This window comes from Orbicella faveolata, unplaced genomic scaffold (genome assembly GCF_042242905.1).
Source record: "Orbicella faveolata isolate gen_17 unplaced genomic scaffold, um_ofav_v1 contig_4, whole genome shotgun sequence".
Classification (NCBI taxonomy): Eukaryota; Metazoa; Cnidaria; class Anthozoa; order Scleractinia; family Merulinidae; genus Orbicella; species Orbicella faveolata.
The window spans coordinates 5,864,675-5,888,152 of NW_028301569.1; the positions used below are offsets into that span (position 1 = coordinate 5,864,675).

At 38.5% G+C, this 23,478-nt stretch overlaps 1 protein-coding gene, 2 long non-coding RNA genes and 2 pseudogenes across 4 annotated transcripts; 3 read left to right on the forward strand and 2 right to left on the reverse strand.

Annotated features, from left to right (window-relative positions):
* The first annotated feature begins 1,921 nt into the window (after nucleotides 1–1,921).
* LOC149101228 (uncharacterized) lies at nucleotides 1,922–4,075 on the forward strand. Its single transcript, XR_016202984.1, has 2 exons — nucleotides 1,922–2,575; nucleotides 3,917–4,075. It is a non-coding gene; the product is annotated as an uncharacterized LOC149101228 (long non-coding RNA).
* A 669-nt stretch (nucleotides 4,076–4,744) lies between these two features.
* LOC149101229 (uncharacterized) lies at nucleotides 4,745–8,153 on the reverse strand (annotated as a pseudogene).
* Nucleotides 8,154–11,326: 3,173 nt separating this feature from the next.
* LOC149101230 (D(2)-like dopamine receptor) lies at nucleotides 11,327–15,453 on the forward strand (annotated as a pseudogene). Its single transcript, XR_016203143.1, has 2 exons — nucleotides 11,327–11,802; nucleotides 12,964–15,453. The product of XR_016203143.1 is annotated as a D(2)-like dopamine receptor (transcript).
* Nucleotides 15,454–15,531: 78 nt separating this feature from the next.
* LOC149101231 (uncharacterized) lies at nucleotides 15,532–21,067 on the forward strand. Its single transcript, XR_016203183.1, has 2 exons — nucleotides 15,532–16,156; nucleotides 20,239–21,067. It is a non-coding gene; the product is annotated as an uncharacterized LOC149101231 (long non-coding RNA).
* LOC149101232 (uncharacterized) lies at nucleotides 17,577–19,209 on the reverse strand (the record flags this gene model as incomplete). Its single annotated transcript, XM_089276397.1, has 2 exons — nucleotides 17,577–17,972; nucleotides 18,895–19,209. Coding segments are annotated over 2 exons (711 nt in total), but the record flags the coding sequence as incomplete, so codon positions are not given.
* Nucleotides 21,068–23,478: the final 2,411 nt, after the last annotated feature.

Sequence of the window (23,478 nt, forward strand, 5' to 3'; positions counted from 1 at the left end):
AGATCATTCCTATTGTAGTTAGCGCAAAATTCAGTTAGATCACCGCTCTTTTTGTGTCAACTAATGGGGAAGTAAAACGCCGCCCTACAATTCAAATAGATCACCGCTCTTTTTGTGTCAACTAATGTGCAACTAAAACACCGCCCTATTCTGAAACAATAGTTGCGCGCGGTCGATTAAATGATCTCGTGCACTTACGAGCCAACTATTTCTCTATTAGTAATATATAATGAAGTATTCATTTATCCACGGTATATCAATTTCATATTGTAGAACGGAGTGTATCTATAACAAATAAAGACCACGTCCACAATACACAGGAGAAATTTAAAAACGGAGGCCTCACCCTAAAACGCATCAAATGTTTTCCTTAAACACCACGCAGGAGGAATTTGAAAACGAGACAATCACCGGTCATTTTCCATTTGTGTCTGAGTAAAACTCGGGTAGAGCCTATCATGATTATCGTAACGTCATTGTTTACTAAAAACTCATCTTCAAAATGTTTTCTGTCCACACTGAAACACAAAGCTGGCGTTTTCTAGTTCCTCCAGTTTGCTGCAGAACGTTTTCGAAAAGCTCAGGTTTCGTGACGGATTAGTGTGGACGGTAGGCCTAACCGTAGAAAAAAAGCTGCTTTTTCAAATCTCTCCGGCAGGCCTAAGGCAAAACCGACACAATTTATTCCGAGTTGGTTGCTACTTTAGTACTTTACTTTAATCTAAACAATTCCTTAATCGAGCCACACTAGGCGGTTTTAAATTATGAAATAAACTAAATCATTAGTTCTTGAAACCTTTGCACTTGATAACCTTTTGTGGCTCTGGATAGTATAATTTTACAAAAAAGCTGGACGTCTCGTCCTCAACAGAGTAAGGTACATATCAAGAAGGGGCCAAGACGTGAAGGAACTCGCCTCTCAGAAGGTGGCCTTAAGGTGGCTTACAGGATCCATTTCTAGCCGTTTTGGGATTGCGGTTGTTTATCCTCCTCCCAATGTGCGGGGCAAGGAACGCGGGCTCACAAAACGGCTGGAAATCGAGCCTAAGTGGTTTACTACAGTTGCCTGCTAGACGAAAGTTTTAGACTTCGTACACTGAAAAATGACACAACTAACTCTAAGAAGAAACGAAAACAACTTCAGCACTTAAAACGCCTTAAAACACTTTGGTATACGTAGCCATAGTTTCAAGCTGTTTTTAAACTCTTTATTATTTGTTAACGTCATGTTTCGTGTTTAAAAACAAATTCCTATATTAAGAAAAAGATTGGCAAATAATTTATTTGACGTATATATCCTACTATTACACTGACGCACCACGAACGATACTTTGAACTTACACATGTATGTAGTAGTAGGCAGGTTGATGTGAGCCTGTCCGGGAAATGTCATCCGGCACTACACAGGGTTACAATTCATTTGGTCCTCGCAATTCAACAACAATGGCAGAACTCTGTTAACTCAGACTCGGTAAAGGTGTAAGAAAACATACCAATCAAGTGGGTTAGACTGAAAATATCTGGGCCACGAGCCAAATATATTCCCATACGGACCTCCCAATCAGTCATTTGGGAGCTTAAGAAACCACGACGGAAATGCCGAATGAATTTGTATTTTACCTAAGAATCTCGCGGTACTCTAAAGTCATTTACGTTGTTTATCTCTGTCAAAAACTATCGCCAAGCTAAATCCAGAACACAGCGATAAATTTGAAATAAAAATTTAAAAAATTAGCGTTCGTGGTTCACATTCTCCAGACAATACAGAATTTGGTCATTTCACGATGTTGTTCTTTACAGAGGACGGCAAAGAAATGTACCAAGAATTATAACGCAAAACAAAAATCTGTGCACCCTTTTGCTTAACACTTCCTGTGAAACAGCATCCGGTGTAAACATGCACCTGCAGTAATGGTTTGAGTCATCAGTTATTTTAGTAACTAATGACTTAAGTCACTGCTATTGAAATAGTTGGCATGACTCGAAAGGACTAAGGTTACCGGAGAAACTAAGAATAATAATATTAAAAAATAAGCTCGCAATTGGTTTCGTTTTCCTTGTTCCAAAGTGATCAAACAACAAGCATCTTATTACAGAATATACTCATTTTAAAATGTGTGACGCATTTTCTCCACTCAACACGTAGGGCTTTTATTGAAATCTTCGTCTTCAAAGCTGTCGTTCATAAAACGATATTGTCAATTGATGTGATTTTAAGCAAAGTTGTTATCTTTCCTTTAAATATATTTTGCCAGCTGAAACTAAATAAATTATGAACAAAAGGCAACCATCGAGAAAAAACAATAAAAATAACTCAGAGGACGAAGCGAAACTGATGTGATATGGAATATGACCCGGAAATATGAGAACGGTAACTAATGCAGTGACAGGTATTGACTGAAGCCAATTTCATATCTAAAAGGCTCACGCTATATTCTAAAACCACCAACCATCTACTTGCAAATTTCAAACAGTTGCCGAACACTTAGCGTTCGAGAAAGCTTTCTGTTTACGCTGTCAGCTACAACCAACACTGATAACCGAAACGATTCACAAGGCAAGTTCAGTCTTTCAGGTAATCCTTTTTCGTTTCTTTTCTTTTTGTTTTTGTTTTTTCTTTTAGAGAAACTGCCCTTCAAGTTAGCAGTTGACGACGAATATTCAGCTCATCTTCAGTGTGGTTTAGCAGTGGTTTCCATCAAATATAAGTATTCTACGTAGAAGTAAAACTAAAACTACAATGTCTTTGCAAAGGTATATACTTGTTATATAAACATCTCACCCATACATTAACCGAATCGCTCTTCGGGATTATCTACGAGGAAGTACGCGATAATTTTATTTTCGATCTAGAGTCCAAGAGTGCTTCTTTCAAATGTTGTTTGCTCGAGATAGAACAATCGAAATACGGTATTGAGTTTTAATGTTTTGAGAATGACAGATTACATCCAGGTTTATATACGTTAAATGGTGCCGTGATGGAAACCACAATTAGAAGACCGTGCCTAATATCTATTGGAAATTTGCAAATTTGGAGGCTTGCTACAAGGAAATGCAAACAGACTTTCATCTCAGATTTAGGCTTGAAAATTCTATAGAAGAATGTAAAGACCTCCATTAGAAAGGCAGAGGTTTGCAATAAATGTTATTTCACGACGTGACAGCACTCAGAATTTAGCTAAGAAGTGAACTCGCAATAGGCTTTTCCCAAAAACACTTATCTATTACTTAACCAAAAAAAAAATATGAAACGAGCTTCATTTAAAAAAATAAAAACAAAAACAAAAACAAAACAAAACTGAGAGAGCTAGTAGCGCTGCAAACTCGTCATGAGAGCTAAACAAATCCTGAAAAAGTGCTGTGAATTTGAACAACAAGTAGTTCTTGTCAGCTGTCAGTTATTTGCTCAACTTTAACTGATTTCTTAGCAAGGACTTCCTCTTTCAATTATTTGTGCAAGCGTTAGGTCTACTTCTCGAAAAAAAGGTTAAAACCATGTGGGAGATTTTCACGGAGAATTATTATTATTACAGTGTAAAGCGACCTTCTGCTTATTGTGAGAAAATACGTTTAAAAATCGAGTTAAACTAAGAGAAAGGAGGGTAAAGGGAGAAGGTGGAGTTTCAAGGAACTTTTCCCCATTGCCACTGTCCAAGCTTTAAAAGACATCCAGCTTATACAAACAGATCGACCAGCTTCGAAAGGCTATCACAAAGGATAGGATCATAACTGATAATCAAATTTTAAAAAGTGTTATGGTGTTGTGGTGCTACTTCTTCCAAGTGTTTCATGGCTTAGACAGAAAATTGGCTCAGTTATGCTCATGAGTACCAGCTCAGGTCTGCTTAAAAACTTCCTCTAAAAGAGATATCATTCACGTGATTTTGCGCGCTGAAATATATTTCCTTATCAACAGGGGACGTGTAATAATTGGTGTAACGACCAGCTGAAGAGAGCTGTAGAAGAGTGTTGGAAATATCTTCGTGACAGGCCCTTAAAGGAAGTTAAGAAAATGGATAATTTAACTGTGTATGAAAACGACACGAACGTTCAACAGTTATTTTGCCCAACTGGTCTTTATGGAGTACATCTTAAGATATTGATTTCAGCATTCAATATTCCTTTCTGCGTCACAGCATTTCTGGGGAATATTCTGATTATTGTTGCTCTTAAGAAAGTATCGTCTCTTCGTCCACATTCAAAACTTCTCTTCAGCTGCCTTGCGGCAACCGACCTATGTGTGGGTGCCATCACGCAACCTCTGTTCGTCATCTACCTCATGTCTCCAGAGCACTCTAGACTTTGCTTTTATGCTGTGGTGTCTTTTCTTACAATAGGCATGAATGTATTGTTTTTAGGGAGGGTATATGGATCGTTTTCACGTGACGTCATCACTTTCTAAAATACAAAACTAAAGAGCCACCAAAGTTTTTATCCTCGATTAGGCATAAGAGACGGTATATTTATATCTGTTTACAATTTTACAGCTCGATCGCGTGCTTCGTTTGGGAACCAGAGCATTTTGAATTTCAGGGCTATGGAAGTGCGTGACAGAAGGCTACGATCGAGTTTGTTGAAAAATATGTACTTAATTTTCTCATGATTTTGAGCCTTTTTAGAAGTTAGAGCATTAGGAAAAGTGCTTATGTAAATGCTTGTTTGTTCAGCACTGATAATCAGTCGCCTAGATAACTAAAGTAAGTTCCGGATGTTTACACTATTTTCCAGCCGCCATATTGGTGCACCACGGATGTACACCAACGTGGCGTTTTCATACTGGGCTCTGTAAATTTCTGCGAAACATTTCGACGAATATCTGCCGTTTGGGGAAGCTTTTTCCACTGGATGGCTTTCGATTTATTTTTAATTGCGTGACAGTGAAAACGATCTATAGGGCATTGTTGTGAGCATCTACTGATGCATTTGTAGTAAATAAATTTGTTACATTCGTTGCCAAAATAATTATCTTCCTCTGGTCAACCATCCATCAAAGCTCCCATAAAATGAATGAACTGTTGATATCGAGACTTTCAACTTAATCTATTTATTATTCATCGCAGCTGACTAAATTACAATTGGTTCTTGAAAGCTATGTTAAATATTTTACAAACTGTAATAAAACTGTATTTTCCTAGCACATAACGTTTAATTTAGTTCATTTCAAGACACTTAAACAAGTTTGGCATCACAAATTGAACAAATTCCTAGCTATTTTCGATCATTTCTAAAAGGTCCTAAAACCTACATTCAATATGGTTGGTTTCTATGTAAGCCGCCGCTGTACGGTAGTCTCGCGGACTCCACTGGTCTTCTCTTGAACTGGTCAGCGTGAAACATGGGTACTAGTAGCGACGAACGGCTTCTCAACCGGTTTGATTTGAATGACGAGTAATGATTGTCTGCTCTGATTGATCGACTGTGTGGTGGAACTTTCAAGTGTTTTTCCAGCGCTTGGTAGGACATGCGTATACATTTAGCGTGTTTCCACTGGTCTGGAGGGGACTGGGTCTGAAACTGCTGCCTCTCAGAAAGCACACCTCCCCTGACAGGACGCCCAAACTGGTTTGACGAGCTGTACTGGTACCCAGACGTCATCTTTTCTTGTTCTTTTCTTGATTTGGCCCGTCGGTTCTGGAACCAATACTATAAAGGAGAAAAACAAACAAACAAACAAAAAAAAAAAAAACGGCAGCAAAACATTCTTCGCATTATTTTAAAAAGTCATTTATGTTCGAATGTATACATGTCTCTTACTAACCCAGTTCGAAATCCATACTGTAAGTTACGGACCGAGTTTCCCCCATCGATTTATGGCCCAAGTGCGAAGCGCACGGAACCTAAATCGAGGGGAAAAAAATGAGGATCCGCAACTTACAGTACGGACCGAGAAAACGAGGTTAGTAAGATATTTATTATATCTCTACGGTGTCTGACGGGTTCGGGAACGATTTCTAACGGCTTCAAATTTCTGAAGCACCTCGAAAGCAAAACGGGTCAATTTGAAAACGTTGTTAAGTGACTCTTAAGTCGTTAGCAGGTTTTAATACACATTTCAGAAGTAAAAGAAAGCCTTAAACTTTTACTTCCTAAAAAGGTTAAGAACTCTTGGCAATAAATCACGAAACATTTTGGCAACAAAAACAACTTTAAATTTTGACCAATCACAGCACGCGTACTAACTGAGAGATAAAATAAAAAGGCTCACAAAGATTTTTGTATAGAATCGGCAACATGCAGTCACGAATAGCCTATACAATATTCGGACGCGAAGGGGGCGGGGATGGGGGGGGGGGGGGGGACACTTAAAAGAAATTTTTGGTAGAATTGAAGGGAGAGTAAAAATTTACAAAAACATTCTGTTTCCAACAACATAACAAACTCGAACCATCAATGCGATTTCAAAACGATATCATAATTAAATCCATCATTATTTTAGGAAAGAATTAGGGATTATTACTTCCACAAGGTTAAAAAACTTCGCTTGAAAATCAAAAACAAATATTTCGTCCATACGTTGTTGGTATTGAGTTGATAAATTTTCCCTAAAGCCGTTTTGCAGTAAGAGTAAATCTTTACCTTCAAACTTTTGGCTGTGATTCCGAGTCTCTGTACCAGGTCCTCCTCATCTTCACTCATCAAATATGGCTGCCGCCTGTATGCTCGTTCCAGCTCCCACACCTCCATAGCCGAGAAGGTCGTGCGCTGTCGCTTCTTCCTCGGAAGCTGCTCGGAATGTGTCGATACTTGATCGGACTCGCTGTCACAATCACTGCTGGAACATGCGTTGTCTGAACAAGGAGATAATGCTGGGCTGGTATAACTGTAGCTGTGTTGAGAACTCGGAGTCTGAATGGGGTGACGGCGATGCACCGGCGCTGTTGACAAAAACTAGATACGTTAGCATTAACAAATAACACGTACGTTTTTAAAAAATCAGTTTTTAATGCCGGCGGTATTGAACAAATACATTGTATGGACAAGAAAACTCAGAAAAGCTGTTCTCACAGCAGGGTTCATTCTCCGAAACTTCCACTACCTACTTTTAATTACTAAAATCAATTTGTAACGATTCACAGCAAACCAAAACGAGAGTAAACATTTTTTCCACAGAGGCAGACTGAACGAGCTTGACTAAGTTTCGCTCTCGAACTCCGCGAGTATTTTTAGACCTTTGGTGCCAAAATGGTAGTCTTACACACTTCGGTCAATACAGTCCTTAGAACTGTTTTAAATAAAACAGATTTGCTAGAGCTCACTTGCGACATCAAATATTTCTACTAGAAACTTTTAAATTATACTTCAATTATCAGGAACCATAGCAGCAAACTAATGAGAAAATATTTGTCTGTTACTTTACCGTTTGAGACTTCTCGTTATTTACAACTGGGTATGAATGAATGAATGAATGCTTTATTTAACGTGGATATACGCTTAGCTTGAGAGCTAGTTTACAGGTATTCCACCTAATAACTAATCAGAACCTAACAACTAAACAACGCTAATATCACAATTCATCAGGTAAAAATCACAAATTAAATACTGATTAAAACTATTTAAAACTATTATAAAAATATTACCGCCGCAGTAATACTATTAAAACAAATGTCACAAATTTACTAATCCCCGAAATTTAGCGATCTAATTCTGTTTACTATTTCATTGCTGCCTACTTTTATTCTAATGTCATTTGATAGTTCATTCCATTTTTTGGTAGCAAAATATCTCCATGACTTGAGTCCATATTTAGTAGTGTTAACTTTAGGTAAGGATAAAACATATTCTTGGCGCCTGAGATTGTACTTAAATGAACGTAAATTGATAAGATTCCTAATTATGGATATGACACAATATTACAAAGTGAGCATATAAGTTAAACTTACCAGAGGATATTGACTCTTTGTGTGCTTCGTCGTTTTCCAGACCAAGGATTCTGCTGATGGAAAAGTCGGTCAACTTCTGTTGACGGAAGACTGGTGCCAAGGACGGAGTACGGATAGGAGGACTGTGTGAGAGCTCACGTGATTTTCTCGACTGCGTAGAATCATCGACGGAAACAACTGACTTGAAATAATAACTCTCCATCATAGCTGAGCTGATAAACTCTTGTTACAATAACTACAGCACAAAAGTCATTTACTGAATGAAGAACCCATGCAACTGCAGCTTTTACTTATACACTGACAGCTGTCAATCAACAAACAAAAAAGCGGCCCGACAAACAAACACAGAGTTTGTCAAAGGTCGTTGCCGATCACAGTGAGTTTTGAAATAATCAAACATTCGCACCGCTACATAGCGGCAAGAAAGTTAACTGGGTTGCGGCTTATTTTACGAAGGGCTGACCGACAAATGAACCAATTACTTTCTTTCTGCTTGTCTCTTCAGAACTGCTTTTCCGTTAACAGCATTAGTTTCAAAATATTTATTCTCCGTACAGATAAGTTTCCAGTTTCCTTATGTCACTTTTGAGAATTTAGCGGTCAATCAAACCCATGTATCAAGATAGTTGACGATTCTCTTTGTTGTCTTTACAGAGCGTTTCCTCTTGATAAAGTATTGGCACAGTAAGAGGAACCTATAAAGCTATTAATTAGTTTTTCTGTGTTTTTGTTTCTACTACTGTTTCCTTGCTGTAAATATAAATTCTTTGTAGAGAACAGCAAGGTTAATTTTCACTGTCGTGTTATTTTACGCGCGTCAACGGGAGGGAAACAGCTTTACGCTCGTAAAATAAAATATAGCTAAAGTCTGCGCTAAAGTGTTCCTGCTCCATGCGCGTAGCATTGCTGGATTACAACGAAGATATTGTGACAAGAATCATGTGTGTTAACGGTAATCTCGGGCTACGAGCAGTTTTCTTTATAAACAGGATCCACTGGACTAGCAATAAACTGCGCGCGTAAAAATTTAATTAATGTTTGTCTCATATTTTTATTCTTGAAAATTTCAAGGACAGGAGCGGAGACCACTGGCTAAAATATAGCGTGTATATTGTGCAAAGGACCCCCCGCTTAACTTAGCGCGCTTTTTTTGTTGTGCGGGATCCGCAAAAGACCAACTTAACGGCGGTAACTTGGATTTCAGATCATTCCTATTGTAGTTAGTGCAAAATTCAGTTAGATCACCGCTCTTTTTGTGTCAACTAATGGGGAAGTAAAACGCCGCCCTACAATTCAAATAGATCACCGCTCTTTTTGTGTCAACTAATGTGCAACTAAAACACCGCCCTATTCTGAAACAATAGTTGCGGGCGGTCGATTAAATGATCTCGTGCACTTACGAGCCAGCTATTTCTCTATTAGTAATATATAATGAAGTATTCATTTATCCACGGTATATCAATTTCATATTGTAGAACGGAGTGTATCTATAACAAATAAAGACCACGTCCACAATACGCAGGAGAAATTTAAAAACGGAGGCCTCACCCTAAAACGCATCAAATGTTTTCCTTAAACACCACGCAGGAGGAATTTGAAAACGAGACAATCACCGGTCATTTTCCATTTGTGTCTGAGTAAAACTCGGGTAGAGCCTATCATGATTATCGTAACGTCATTGTTTACTAAAAACTCATCTTCAAAATGTTTTCTGTCCACACTGAAACGCAAAGCTGGCGTTTTCTAGTTCCTCCAGTTTGCTGCAGTGTGGACGGTAGGCCTAACCGTAGAAAGAAAGCTGCTTTTTCAAATCTCTCCGGCGGACCTAAGGCAAAACCGACACAATTTATTCCGAGTTTGTTGCTACTTTAGTACTTTACTTTAATCTAAACAATTCCTTAATCGAGCCACAGTCGGCGGTTTTAAATTATGAAATAAACTAAATCATTAGTTCTTGAAACCTTTGCACTTGATAACCTTTTGTGGCTCTGGATAGTATAATTTTACAAAAAAAGCTGGACGTCTCGTCCTCAACAGAGTAAGGTACATATCAAGAAGGGGCCAAGACGTGAAGGAATTCGCCTCTCAGAAGGTGGCCTTAAGGTGGCTTACAGGATCGATTTCTAGCCGTTTTGGGATTGCGGTTGTTTATCCTCCTCCCAATGTGCGGGGCAAGGAACGCGGGCTCACAAAACGGCTGGAAATCGAGCCTAAGTGGTTTACTACAGCTGCCTGCTAGACGAAAGTTTTAGACTTCGTACACTGAAAAATGACACAACTAACTCTAAGAAGAAACGAAAACAACTTCAGCACTTAAAACGCCTTAAAACACTTTGGTATACGTAGCCATAGTTTCAAGCTGTTTTTAAACTCTTTATTATTTGTTAACGTCATGTTTCGTGTTTAAAAACAAATTCCTATATTAAGAAAAAGATTGGCAAATAATTTATTTGACGTATATATCCTACTACTACACTGACGCACCACGAACGATACTTTGAACTTACACATGTATGTAGTAGTAGGCAGGTTGATGTGAGCCTGTCCGGGAAATGTCATCCGGCACTACACAGGGTTACAATTCATTTGGTCCTCGCAATTCAACAACAATGGCAGAACTCTGTTAACTCAGACTCGGTAAAGGTGTAAGAAAACATACCAATCAAGTGGGTTAGACTGAAAATATCTGGGCCACGAGCCAAATATATTCCCGTACGGACCTCCCAATCAGTCATTTGGGAGCTTAAGAAACCACGACGGAAATGCCGAATGAATTTGTATTTTACCTAAGAATCTCGCGGTACTCTAAAGTCATTTACGTTGTTTATCTCTGTCAAAAACTATCGCCAAGCTAAATCCAGAACACAGCGATAAATTTGAAATAAAAATTTAAACAATTAGCGTTCGTGGTTCACATTCTCCAGACAATACAGAATTTGGTCATTTCACGATGTTGTTCTTTACAAAGGACGGCAAAGAAATGTACCAAGAATTATAACGCAATACAAAAATCTGTGCACGCTTTTGCTTAACTCTTCCTGTGAAACAGCATCCGGTGTAAACATGCACCTGCAGTAATGGTTTGAGTCATCAGTTATTTTAATACCTAATGACTTAAGTCACTGCTATTGAAATAGTTGGCATGACTCGAGAGGACTAAGGTTACCGGAGAAACTAAGAATAATAATATTAAAAAATAAGCTCGCAATTGGTTTCGTTTTCCTTGTTCCAAAGTGATCAAACAACAAGCATCTTATTACAGAATATACTCATTTTAAAATGTGTGACGCATTTTCTCCACTCAACACGTAGGGCTTTTATTGAAATCTTCGTCTTCAAAGCTGTCGTTCATAAAACGGTATTGTCAATTGATGTGATTTTAAGCAAAGTTGTTATCTTTCCTTTAAATATATTTTACCAGCTGAAACTAAATAAATTATGAACAAAAGGCAACCATCGAGAAAAAACAATAAAAATAACTCAGAGGACGAAGCGAAACTGATGTGATATGGAATATGACCCGGAAATATGAGAACGGTAACTAATGCAGTGACAGGTATTGACTGAAGCCAATTTCATATCTAAAAGGCTCACGCTATATTCTAAAACCACCAACCATCTACTTGCAAATTTCAAACAGTTGCCGAACACTTAGCGTTCGAGAAAGCTTTCTGTTTACGCTGTCAGCTACAACCAACACTGATAACCGAAACGATTCACAAGGCAAGTTCAGTCTTTCAGGTAATCCTTTTTCGTTTTCGTTTTCTTTTTGTTTTTGTTTTTTCTTTTAGAGAAACTGCCCTTCAAGTTAGCAGTTGACGACGAATATTCAGCTCATCTTCAGTGTGGTTTAGCAGTGGTTTCCATCAAATATAAGTATTCTACGTAGAAGTAAAACTAAAACTACAATGTCTTTGCAAAGGTATATACTTGTTATATAAACATCTCACCCATACATTAACCGAATCGCTCTTCAGGATTATCTACGAGGAAGTACGCGATAATTTTATTTTCGATCTTGAGTCCAAGAGTGCTTCTTTCAAATGTTGTTTGCTCGAGATAGAACAATCGAAATACGGTATTGAGTTTTAATGTTTTGAGAATGACAGATTACATCCAGGTTTGTATACGTTAAATGGTGCCGTGATGGAAACCACAATTAGAAGACCGTGCCTAATATCTATTGGAAATTTGCAAATTTGGAGGCTTGCTACAAGGAAATGCAAACAGACTTTCATCTCAGATTTAGGCTTGAAAATTCTATAGAAGAATGTAAAGACCTCCATTAGAAAGGCAGAGGTTTGCAATAAATGTTATTTCACGACGTGACAGCACTCAGAATTTAGCTAAGAAGTGAACTCGCAATAGACTTTTCCCAAAAACACTTATCTATTACTTAACCAAAAAAAAATATGAAACGAGCTTCATTTAAAAAAATAAAAACAAAAACAAAAACAAAACAAAACTGAGAGAGCTAGTAGCGTTGCAAACTCGTCATGAGAGCTAAACAAATCCTGAAAAAGTGCTGTGAATTTGAACAACAAGTAGTTCTTGTCAGCTGTCAGTTATTTGCTCAACTTTAAGTGATTTCTTAGCGAGGACTTCCTCTTTCAAATATTTGTGCAAGCGTTAGGTCTACTTCTCGAAAAAAAGGTTAAAACCATGTGGGAGATTTTCACGGAGAATTATTATTATGACAGTGTAAAGCGACCTTCTGCTTATTGTGAGAAAATACGTTAAAAAATCGAGTTAAACTAAGAGGAAAGAGGGTGAAGGGAGAAGGTGGAGTTTCAAGGAACTTTTCCCCATTGCCACTGTCCAAGCTTTAAAAGACATCCAGCTTATACAAACAGATCGACCAGCTTCGAAAGGCTATCACAAAGGATAGGATCATAACTGATAATCAAATTTTAAAAAGTGTTATGGTGTTGTGGTGCTACTTCTTCCAAGTGTTTCATGGCTTAGACAGAAAATTGGCTCAGTTATGCTCATGAGTACCAGCTCGGGTCTGCTTAAAAACTTCCTCTAAAAGAGATATCATTCACGTGATTTTGCGCGCTGAAATATATTTCCTTATCAACAGGGGACGTGTAATAATTGGTGTAACGACCAGCTGAAGAGAGCTGTAGAAGAGTGTTGGAAATATCTTCGTGACAGACCCTTAAAGGAAGTTAAGAAAATGGATAATTTAACTGTGTATGAAAACGACACGAACGTTCAACAGTTATTTTGCCCAACTGGTCTTTATGGAGTACATCTTAAGATATTGATTTCAGCATTCAATATTCCTTTCTGCGTCACAGCATTTCTGGGGAATATTCTGATTATTGTTGCTCTTAAGAAAGTATCGTCTCTTCGTCCACATTCAAAACTTCTCTTCAGCTGCCTTGCGGCAACCGACCTATGTGTTGGTGCCATCACGCAACCTCTGTTCGTCATCTACCTCATGTCTCCAGAGCACTCTAGACTTTGCTTTTATGCTGTGGTGTCTTTTCTTACAATAGGCATGATTTTTTGCGGAGTGTCTTTGTTAACGCTGAGTACTATAAGTGTAGACCGACTTCTCGCTCTTTTGCTGGGGCTACGATACAGACAGGTAGTAACTTTGAGGCGAGTGCGGATCATCGTAGTTACATTTTGGATTGTTTGCACATTCATAGCAGTTACTTTAACTTACAACCACCAAATATCTTACTACATGGCATTCGTGATTTTTATATTGTGCATAGTGACCTCAACCTTCTGTTACTCGAAAATCTATTGCACACTTCGACATCGCCAAACTCAAGTACACGACCATATTCAGCAAGGACAAGCGAATGGAGCAGTAATTCCAATGAATCTAGCACGTTACAAGAGGACAGTGTCCAGTACGTTGTGGTTACAAATGGCCTTACTGGCTTGTTATTTCCCAGGGATTATACCATTCTTTATCTTACAATTCCACGCACCTACGGCGTCTATTGAATTTGCATCAGATTTAGCACTTACTCTCTTTTTGCTAAACTCCACTTTAAACCCAATTCTGTATTGCTGGAAGATGAGGGAGATAAGACAAGCAATGAAGGACACGATTGGACACTTTTGGTGTTTTTCGAGCTAACTGCGTTGCGACTGTAGACTTAAGTGATTGAAAGAATGTAAGAGGGTCTCAACAGAGTGCCACAGCTAACCGTATTATGGCTAACAGAAATCTTAGAAGTTGGTTACCATTGTTTTCAAAAGTTAAAAATTAACTTTTCTGTTTAAAAAAGTTGAAAATTTATTTTGGCTTCTGTAAAAGCCTTAGGATCATTCCAGGACGGAAAAAGACGGGTATTAATTTAATTGTTGACTTACATAGCTTGCCAGCCACAAAAAGAAAAAACAAAAACAAAACGTAAAGTCTTAACAAGAGATTTTAAGACTTTCACTTTAGTGGCTAAAATTGTTTTATAGTTAATATTTTTTATGGCTAACAGTTTAAATTTTTCAATTTTTTACGCCTAACGGCTAAATTTTGGCTCGTTTTACGGCTAACGGTTAACCCAATGAGACTCTAATACAATATCTTGATCATAAAATTAATCCACAACAAAGCCGTCACAGCACTGAGTCGATTAACGCAGAAAATGCACCTAGTTATCACACAATAAATTTTTTTTGTTAATGAGGGCTCTCTGCTTAAACAGGGATAGCTGCCAACGAACATAAGAACGAATATCAGAACTAGCAGGGTAAATTGCTGTAAAGATACCTTCATTTGAGTTTTTTTACTACTGGATAGGCACATAGAGCACCACAACTTGTAAAGAAGAAATTCGTTTCATGTAGAACAGGACGAACAGAGGCCAGTTTAATGTTTATTACAGGAAAACTGACATTTTAAATTTATTTAACGAGAAGCTGTTATTTTACTAGTATTGCCAACCCAGGGTATCAAAATTAAACTAAAGTGAAAATCCGTGGGAGGTAACCAACTGAAAGTATTGATGAGGTTGATTATTCGCTCAGCCTGGTACATGTGTAACTCGCAGCACTAGCTTTTATTATGTACATTTACACGAGCGCTATACTTGGTTAACAACGTTAGTGCCAAACAGTGGCACAAAGAAGCTATTGTAATAATCGCTCTTTTTAATCACTGTTGTATAATTAAAAGAGGGAGTTTGAGAAAACCACAACGGCAACGGGCAAAGACGCTAAACAAAAGGTTTAATGAGCAGAACAATGGTTTTCCACGTACGTTATAATTCCTGGTAAATTTCTTTGCCGTTCGCTGCAAAACTACACCGTGAAATGACCCAAGAAAACGTGAACCACAACGGATAATTTTTAAAATTTATATTTCGAATTTTACACTGGGTCCCACGTTTGCTTTCCAGATAGTTTTGACAAAGAGAAACAAACTGAATGAATTTAGAGCAACACAAGATTGGTCAAGATTCGTAGGCAAAATATCAATTCATTTTTCATTCGACGTTGTCCTCGGCCTTACTTAAACTCTCCCAAGAGCAGATCAAGATCTTTTCTTAGCCAATGTTTCACTTGTAGTGTTGGGATTTACGCAGATCAATAGAATTTGAAAATGCCATCCTTTTTGAAGCCTTCTGTTTCTGCTTGACTTCACGCCCCTTTATTCGGGAGTCGACGAAGTTGGGGGGGGGGGGAGGGGAGGGGAGTTAGGTTGCAGTGGGAAGCTGAGAGAAGTGGATTTACATTGATTTGCCCAGTTCATGGTGGTTTTTGTAGGTACATGGAATTGGAGCCATCAGCCGAAGTCTAGTTCCTAAGCTCTCTCTTCCTCTATGAAGGATAACTTGCATGCGCATGCTCAAAGCGAGCAAATCAGCATGGAGTTCGCGGGCGCTCTGGCCTTAAACTGTTCGTTTAAATGACGAATTCAACTACATGACAGAGTACACCACTTAACAACAAGAAACATGGTCGCAAGTTTTATATAAAACAATTTGAGAAGCATGCACTACAACTAGAAACGCCGGAAATGAACGAAACTCGGCTACAGCGTTAAGTCACACGACACATGATTAATTGCTTAAAACTAAATAGCCAATTCCTTCTATGAGATGTGCCTGTAAGGAATCGTGGTGGTTGTATTCATCAAAACAAATGTCCAATCCAAGATGATCACTACAACTACCAAGATTCCCTGCAGGTACATCTCATAGAGACAATGGAACATTAACTGTCAAATCCTTCCTATGGTTTGCACATTACACAGGTGAAATAGGTAGGTGAGTAGGTCAAGTCTACATGCCAAGTGGCCCAACAGGCCGGTGAGTATCTCCAATCTCTGTGGCCAGAAGCGACTAGGATTATTTCTTCTCACCCTGGATGGGGTGCTAATCCATCGCAGGGTTACCCCCGCATTAAATTCGTACCGATATATACACCTGGGTGGAGAGGGGGTCTGTGATAGTAGCGTGTCTCGCCCAAGAACACAACACAATGACCTCGACCAGGGCACGAGCCTGGACTGCTCGATTCGAAGACGATCAAAGTAACCGTGAAATATTCGTCTCTTTAGCGAGTGATTTGAACTTTACGGATAAGGAAGTTCAAGATGGCGGCTAACGAGTAGTGTTCTTGCCTTTAGTTTTCAGCGGGTGGCACCGGGTGGTGACTGCAGGTTGAATTTTGGGGTTGGTAAAAAGAAATGGTCGAGTTCTGACTGTGGACATTAAGTTATTCTCGTCTCTCGTTTTTACCTCCTGCGCGATGGCTTCAACCCCTTTATAGAGCGAGGCCTAGGTGTGAAGATTCGCAATAACTTTGTCTTTAACCGCATCGAATGTATTGTTTTTAGGGAGGGTATATAGATCGTTTTCACGTGACGTCATCACTTTCTAAAATCCAAAACTAAAGAGCCACCAAAGTTTTTATCCTCGATTAGGCATAAGAGACGGTATATTTATGTCTGTTTACAATTTTACAGCTCGATCGCGTGCTTCGTTTGGGAACCAGAGCATTTTGAATTTCAGGGCTATGGAAGTGCGTGACACAAGGCTACGATCGAGTTTGTTGAAAAATATGTACTTAATTTTCTCATGATTTTGAGCCTTTTTAGAAGTTAGAGCATTAGGAAAAGTGCTTATGTAAATGCTTGTTTGTTCAGCACTGATAATCAGTCGCCTAGATAACTAAAGTAAGTTCCGGATGTTTACACTATTTTCCAGCCGCCATATTGGTGTACCACGGATGTACACCAACGTGGCGTTTTCATACTGGGCTCTGTAAATTTCTGCGAAACATTTCGACGAATATCTGCCGTTTGGGGAAGCTTTTTCCACTGGATGGGTTTCGATTTATTTTTTAATTGCGTGACAGTGAAAACGATCTATAGGGCATTGTTGTGAGCATCTACTGATGCATTTGTAGTAAATAAATTTGTTACATTCGTTGCCAAAATAATTATCTTCCTCTGGTCAACCATCCATCAAAGCTCCCATAAAATGAATGAACTGTTGATATCGAGACTTTCAACTTAATCTATTTATTATTCATCGCTGCTGACTAAATTACAATTGGTTCTTGAAAGCTATGTTAAATATTTTACAAACTGTAATGAAACTGTATTTCCCTAGCACATAACGTTTAATTTAGTTCATTTCAAGACACTTAAACAAGTTTCGCGTCACAAATTGAACAAATTGCTAACTATTTTCGATCATTTCTAAAAGGTCCTAAAACCTACATTCAATATGGTTGGTTTCTATGTAAGCCGCCGCTGTACGGTAGTCTCGCGGACTCCACTGGTCTTCTCTTGAACTGGTCAGCGTGAAACATGGGTACTAGTAGCGACGAACGGCTTCTCAACCGGTTTGATTTGAATGACGAGTAATGATTGTCTGCTCTGATTGATCGACTGAGTGGTGGAACTTTCAAGAGGTTTTCCAGCGTTTGGTAGGACATGCGGATACATTTAGCGTGTTTCCACTGGTCTGGAGGGGACTGGGTCTGAAACTGCTCCCTCTCAGAAAGCACACCTCCCCTGACAGGACGCCCAAACTGGTTTGACGAGCCGTACTGGTACCCAGACGTCATCTTTTCTTGTTCTTTTCTTGATTTGGCCCGTCGGTTCTGGAACCAATACTATAAAGGAGAAAAACAAACAAACAAACAAAAAAACGTCAGCAAAACATTCTTCGCATTATTTTAAAAAGTCATTTATGTTCGAATGTATACATGTCTCTTACTAACCCAGTTCGAAGTCCATACTGTAAGTTACGGACCGAGTTTCCCCCATCGATTTATGGCCCAAGTGCGAAGCGCACGGAACCTAAATCGAAGGGGAAAAAAATGAGGATCCGCAACTTACAGTACGGACCGAGAAAACGAGGTTAGTCAGATATTTATTATATCTCTACGGTGTCTGACGGGTTCGGGAACGATTTCTAACGGCTTCAAATTTCTGAAGCACCTCGAAAGCAAAACGGGTCAATTTGAAAACGTTGTGAAGTGACTCTTAAGTCGTTAGCAGGTTTTACTACACATTTCAGAAGTAAAAGAAAGCCTTAAACTTTTACTTCCCAAAAAGGTTAAGAACTCTTGGCAATAAATCACGAAACATTTTGGCAACAAAAACAACTTTAAATTTTGACCAATCACAGCACGCGTACTAACTGAGAGATAAAATAAAAAGGCTTACAAAGATTTTTGTATAGAATCGGCAACATGCAGTCACGAATAGCCTATACAATATTCGGACGCGGAGGGGGCGGGGATGGGGGGGGGGGACACTTAAAAGAAATTTTTGGTAGAATTGAAGGGAGAGTAAAAATTTACAAAAACATTCTGTTTCCAACAACATAACAAACTCGAACCATCAATGCGATTTCAAAACGATATCATAATTAAATCCATCATTATTTTAGGAAAGAATTAGGGATTATTACTTCCACAAGGTTAGAAAACTTCGCTTGAAAATCAAAAACAAATATTTCGTCCATACGTTGTTGGTATTGAGTTGATAAATTTTCCCTAAAGCCGTTTTGCAGTAAGAGTAAATCTTTACCTTCAAACTTTTGGCTGTGATTCCGAGTCTCTGTACCAGGTCCTCCTCATCTTCACTCATCAAATATGGCTGCCGCCTGTATGCTCGTTCCAGCTCCCACGCCTCCATAGGCGAGAAGGTCGTGCGCTGTCGCTTCTTCCTCGGAGGCTGCTCGGAATGTGTCGATACTTGATCGGACTCGCTGTCACAATCACTGCTGGAACATGCGTTGTCTGAACAAGGAGATAATGCTGGGCTGGTATCACTGTAGCTGTGTTGAGAACTCGGAGTCTTAATGGAGTGACGGCGATGCACCGGCGCTGTTGACAAAAAATAGATACGTTAGCATTAACAAATAACACGTACGTTTTTAAAAAATCAGTTTTTAATGCCGGCGGTATTGAACAAATACATTGTATGGACAAGAAAATTCAGAAAAGCTGTTCTCACAGCAGGGTTCATTCTCCGAAACTTCCACTACCTACTTTTAATTACTAAAATCAATTTGTAACGATTCACAACAGACCAAAACGAGAGTAAACATTTTTTCCACAGAGGCAGACTGAACGAGCTTGACTAAGTTTCGCTCTCCAACTCCGCGAGTATTTTTAGACCTTTGCTGCCAAAATGGTAGTCTTACACACTTCGGTCAATACAGTCCTTAGAACTGTTTTAAATAAAACAGATTTGCTAGAGCTCACTTGCGACATCAAATATTTCTACTAGAAACTTTTAAATTATACTTCAATTATCAGGAACCATAGCAATAAACTAATGAGAAAATATTTGTCTGTTACTTTACCGTTTGAGACTTCTCGTTATTTACAACTGGGTATGAATGAATGAATGAATGCCTTATTTAACGTGGATATACGCTTAGCTTGAGAGCTAGTTTACAGGTATTCCACCTAATAACTAATCAGAACCTAACAACTAAACAACGCTAATATCACAATTCATCAGGTAAAAATCACAAATTAAATACTGATTAAAACTATTCAAAACTATTATAAAAATATTACCGCCGCAGTAATACTATTAAAACTAATGTCACAAATTTACTAATCCCTGAAATTTAGCGATCTAATTCTGTTTACTATTTCATTGCTGCCTACTTTTATTCTAATGTCATTTGATAGTTCATTCCATTTTTTGGCTGCAAAATATCTCCATGACTTGAGTCCATATTTAGTAGTGTTAACTTTAGGTAAGGATAAAACATATTCTTGGCGCCTGAGATTCTACTTAAATGAACGTAAATTAATAAGGTTCCTAATTATGGATATGACACAATATTACAAAGTGAGCATATAAGTTAAACTTACCAGAGGATATTGACTCTTTGTGTGCTTCGTCGTTTTCCAGACCAAGGATTCTGCTGATGGAAAAGTCGGTCAACTTCTGTTGACGGAAGACTGGTGCCAAGGACGGAGTACGGATAGGAGGAGTGTGTGAGAGCTCACGTGATTTTCTCGACTGCGTAGAATCCACGACGGAAACAACTGACTTGAAATAATAACTCTCCATCATAGCTGAGCTGATAAACTCTTGTTACAATAACTACAGCACAAAAGTCATTTACTGAATGAAGAACCCATGCAACTGCAGCTTTTACTTATACACTGACAGCTGTCAATCAACAAACAAAAAAGCGGCCCGACAAACAAACACAGAGTTTGTCAAAGGTCGTTGCCGATCACAGTGAGTTTTGAAATAATCAAACATTCGCACCGCTACATAGCGGCAAGAAAGTTAACTGGGTTGCGGCTTATTTTACGAAGGGCTGACCGACAAAGGAACCAATTACTTTCTTTCTGCTTGTCTCTTCAGAACTGCTTTTCCGTTAACAGCATTAGTTTCAAAATATTTATTCTCCGTACAGATAAGTTTCCAGTTTCCTTATGTTACTTTTGAGAATTTAGCGGTCAATCAAACCCATGTATCAAGATAGTTGACGATTCTCTTTGTTGTCTTTACAGAGCGTTTCCTCTTGATAAAGTATTGGCACAGTAAGAGGAACCTATAAAGCTATTAATTAGTTTTTCTGTGTTTTTGTTTCTACTACTGTTTCCTTGCTGTAAATATAAATTTTCTGTAGAGAACATCAAGGTTAATTTTCACTGTCGTGTTATTTTACGCGCGTCAACGGGAGGGAAACAGCTTTGCGCTCGTAAAATAAAATATAGTTAAAGTTTGCGCGACCCGCGTAGAGAACATTAACGTTAATTTTCACTATCGTGTTATTTTACGCACGTCAACGGGCGGAAAACAGCTTTACGCTCGTAAAATAAAATAGAGGTAAAGTTTGCGCTAAAGTGTACCTGGTCCATGCGTGTAGCATTGCTGGATTACAACGAAGATATTGTAACAAGAATCATGTGTGTTAACATTAATATCGGGCTACGAGCAGTTTTCTTTATAAACAGGATCCACTGGACTAGCAATAAACTGCGCGCGTAAAAATTTATTTAATGTTTGTCCCATATTTTTATTCTTGAAAATTTCAAGGACAGGAGCGGAGACCACTGGCTAAAATATAGCGTGTATATTGTGCAAAGGACCCCGCGCTTAACTTAGCGCGCTTTTTTTGTTGTGCGGGATCCGCAAAAGATCAACTTAACGGCGGTAACTTGGATTTCAGATCATTCCTATTGTAGTTAGCGCAAAATTCAGTTAGATCACCGCTCTTTTTGTGTCAACTAATGGGGAAGTAAAACGCCGCCCTACAATTCAAATAGATCACCGCTCTTTTTATGTCAACTAATGTGGAACTAAAACACCGCCCTATTCTGAAACAATAGTTGCGGGCGTTCGATTAAATGATCTCGTGCACTTACGAGCCAGCTATTTCTCTATTAGTAATATATTATGAAGTATTCATTTATCCACGGTATATCAATTTCATATTGTAGAACGGAGTGTATCTATAACAAATAAAGACCACGTCCACAATACACAGGAGAAATTTAAAAACGGAGGTCTCACCCTAAAAACGCATCAAATGTTTTCCTTAAACACCACGCAGGAGGAATTTGAAAACGAGACAATCACCGGTCATTTTCCATTTGTGTCTGAGTAAAACTCGGGTAGAGCCTATCATGATTATCGTAACGTCATTGTTTACTAAAAACTCATCTTCAAAATGTTTTCTGTCCACACTGAAACACAAAGCTGGCGTTTTCTAGTTCCTCCAGTTTGCTGCAGAACGTTTTCGAAAAGCTCAGGTTTCGTGACGGATTAGTGTGGACGGTAGGCCTAACCGTAGAAAAAAAGCTGCTTTTTCAAATCTCTCCGGCAGGCCTAAGGCAAAACCGACACAATTTATTCCGAGTTGGTTGCTACTTTAGTACTTTACTTTAATCTAAACAATTCCTTAATCGAGCCACACTAGGCGGTTTTAAATTATGAAATAAACTAAATCATTAGTTCTTGAAACCTTTGCACTTGATAACCTTTTGTGGCTCTGGATAGTATAATTTTACAAAAAAGCTGGACGTCTCGTCCTCAACAGAGTAAGGTACATATCAAGAAGGGGCCAAGACGTGAAGGAATTCGCCTCTCAGAAGGTGGCCTTAAGGTGGCTTACAGGATCGATTTCTAGCCGTTTTGGGATTGCGGTTGTTTATCCTCCTCCCAATGTGCGGGGCAAGGAACGCGGGCTCACAAAACGGCTGGAAATCGAGCCTAAGTGGTTTACTACAGTTGCCTGCTAGACGAAAGTTTTAGACTTCGTACACTGAAAATTGACACAGCTAACTCTAAGAAGAAACGAAAACAACTTCAGCACTTAAAACGCGTTAAAACACTTTGGTATACGTAGCCATAGTTTCAAGCTGCTTTTAAACTCTTGTTTAAGCCTATAAAATATGACAAAAAAAGAAAGATCAACAACTAGTGAAAGAGTTTTACACTTGCTTTCTCGCACGCGATACATGACGTCACATGAGCGCGCGCTTAAATAAAAGACATGCGCAATTCAATTTTCGCACAACCTGCGATGGAATTTTCGCAAATGTTCTTTGCTTTACTAAAAGTGTTGGCACGCACCCCTGAAAAAAAATATATTATAGAAGCTGTAAAGAATCACCTTTTTCTGCCTCCAAGAAGTTTTTTTAGTTTTGTTTTCTTGTTCCTACAGCAAGAATATAGCACGTTTTTCTGTAGTCACATATTGGTATTTATAGATATTTTCTAAAGTTCAAAATTCGCGACTTAGCACTTACGATAAACCTTGAGAAATGTGTTGTATAAGCTATTCGGGATTTTAATCTTTTTTAAAAACATTTGCGTTTAATCCAGATTACCTCTTTATCTTAAACCTTCGAAATCGCCTTATAGTATTTGCTTAACTGTGTATCTTTTCCCTTTAAACAGAACTCCGACTTCCATGTTTAATTTATAGTTCGTCAAACGAGTGTTCACCTTAACTACAAAACTAGTTGGCTTTCCTTTCTTCTTTAACTTCGCTAGCAAAAAAATGAACACGTTGCCATAGCAAGAATATCAAATGTTGCGTCGCAAAGCAAATTCACACTTAAAGCCTTTTCTGATAAAATCCTTTACCTGGAAAGACTCAAAATTATATACACTTTAATTACATTTTTG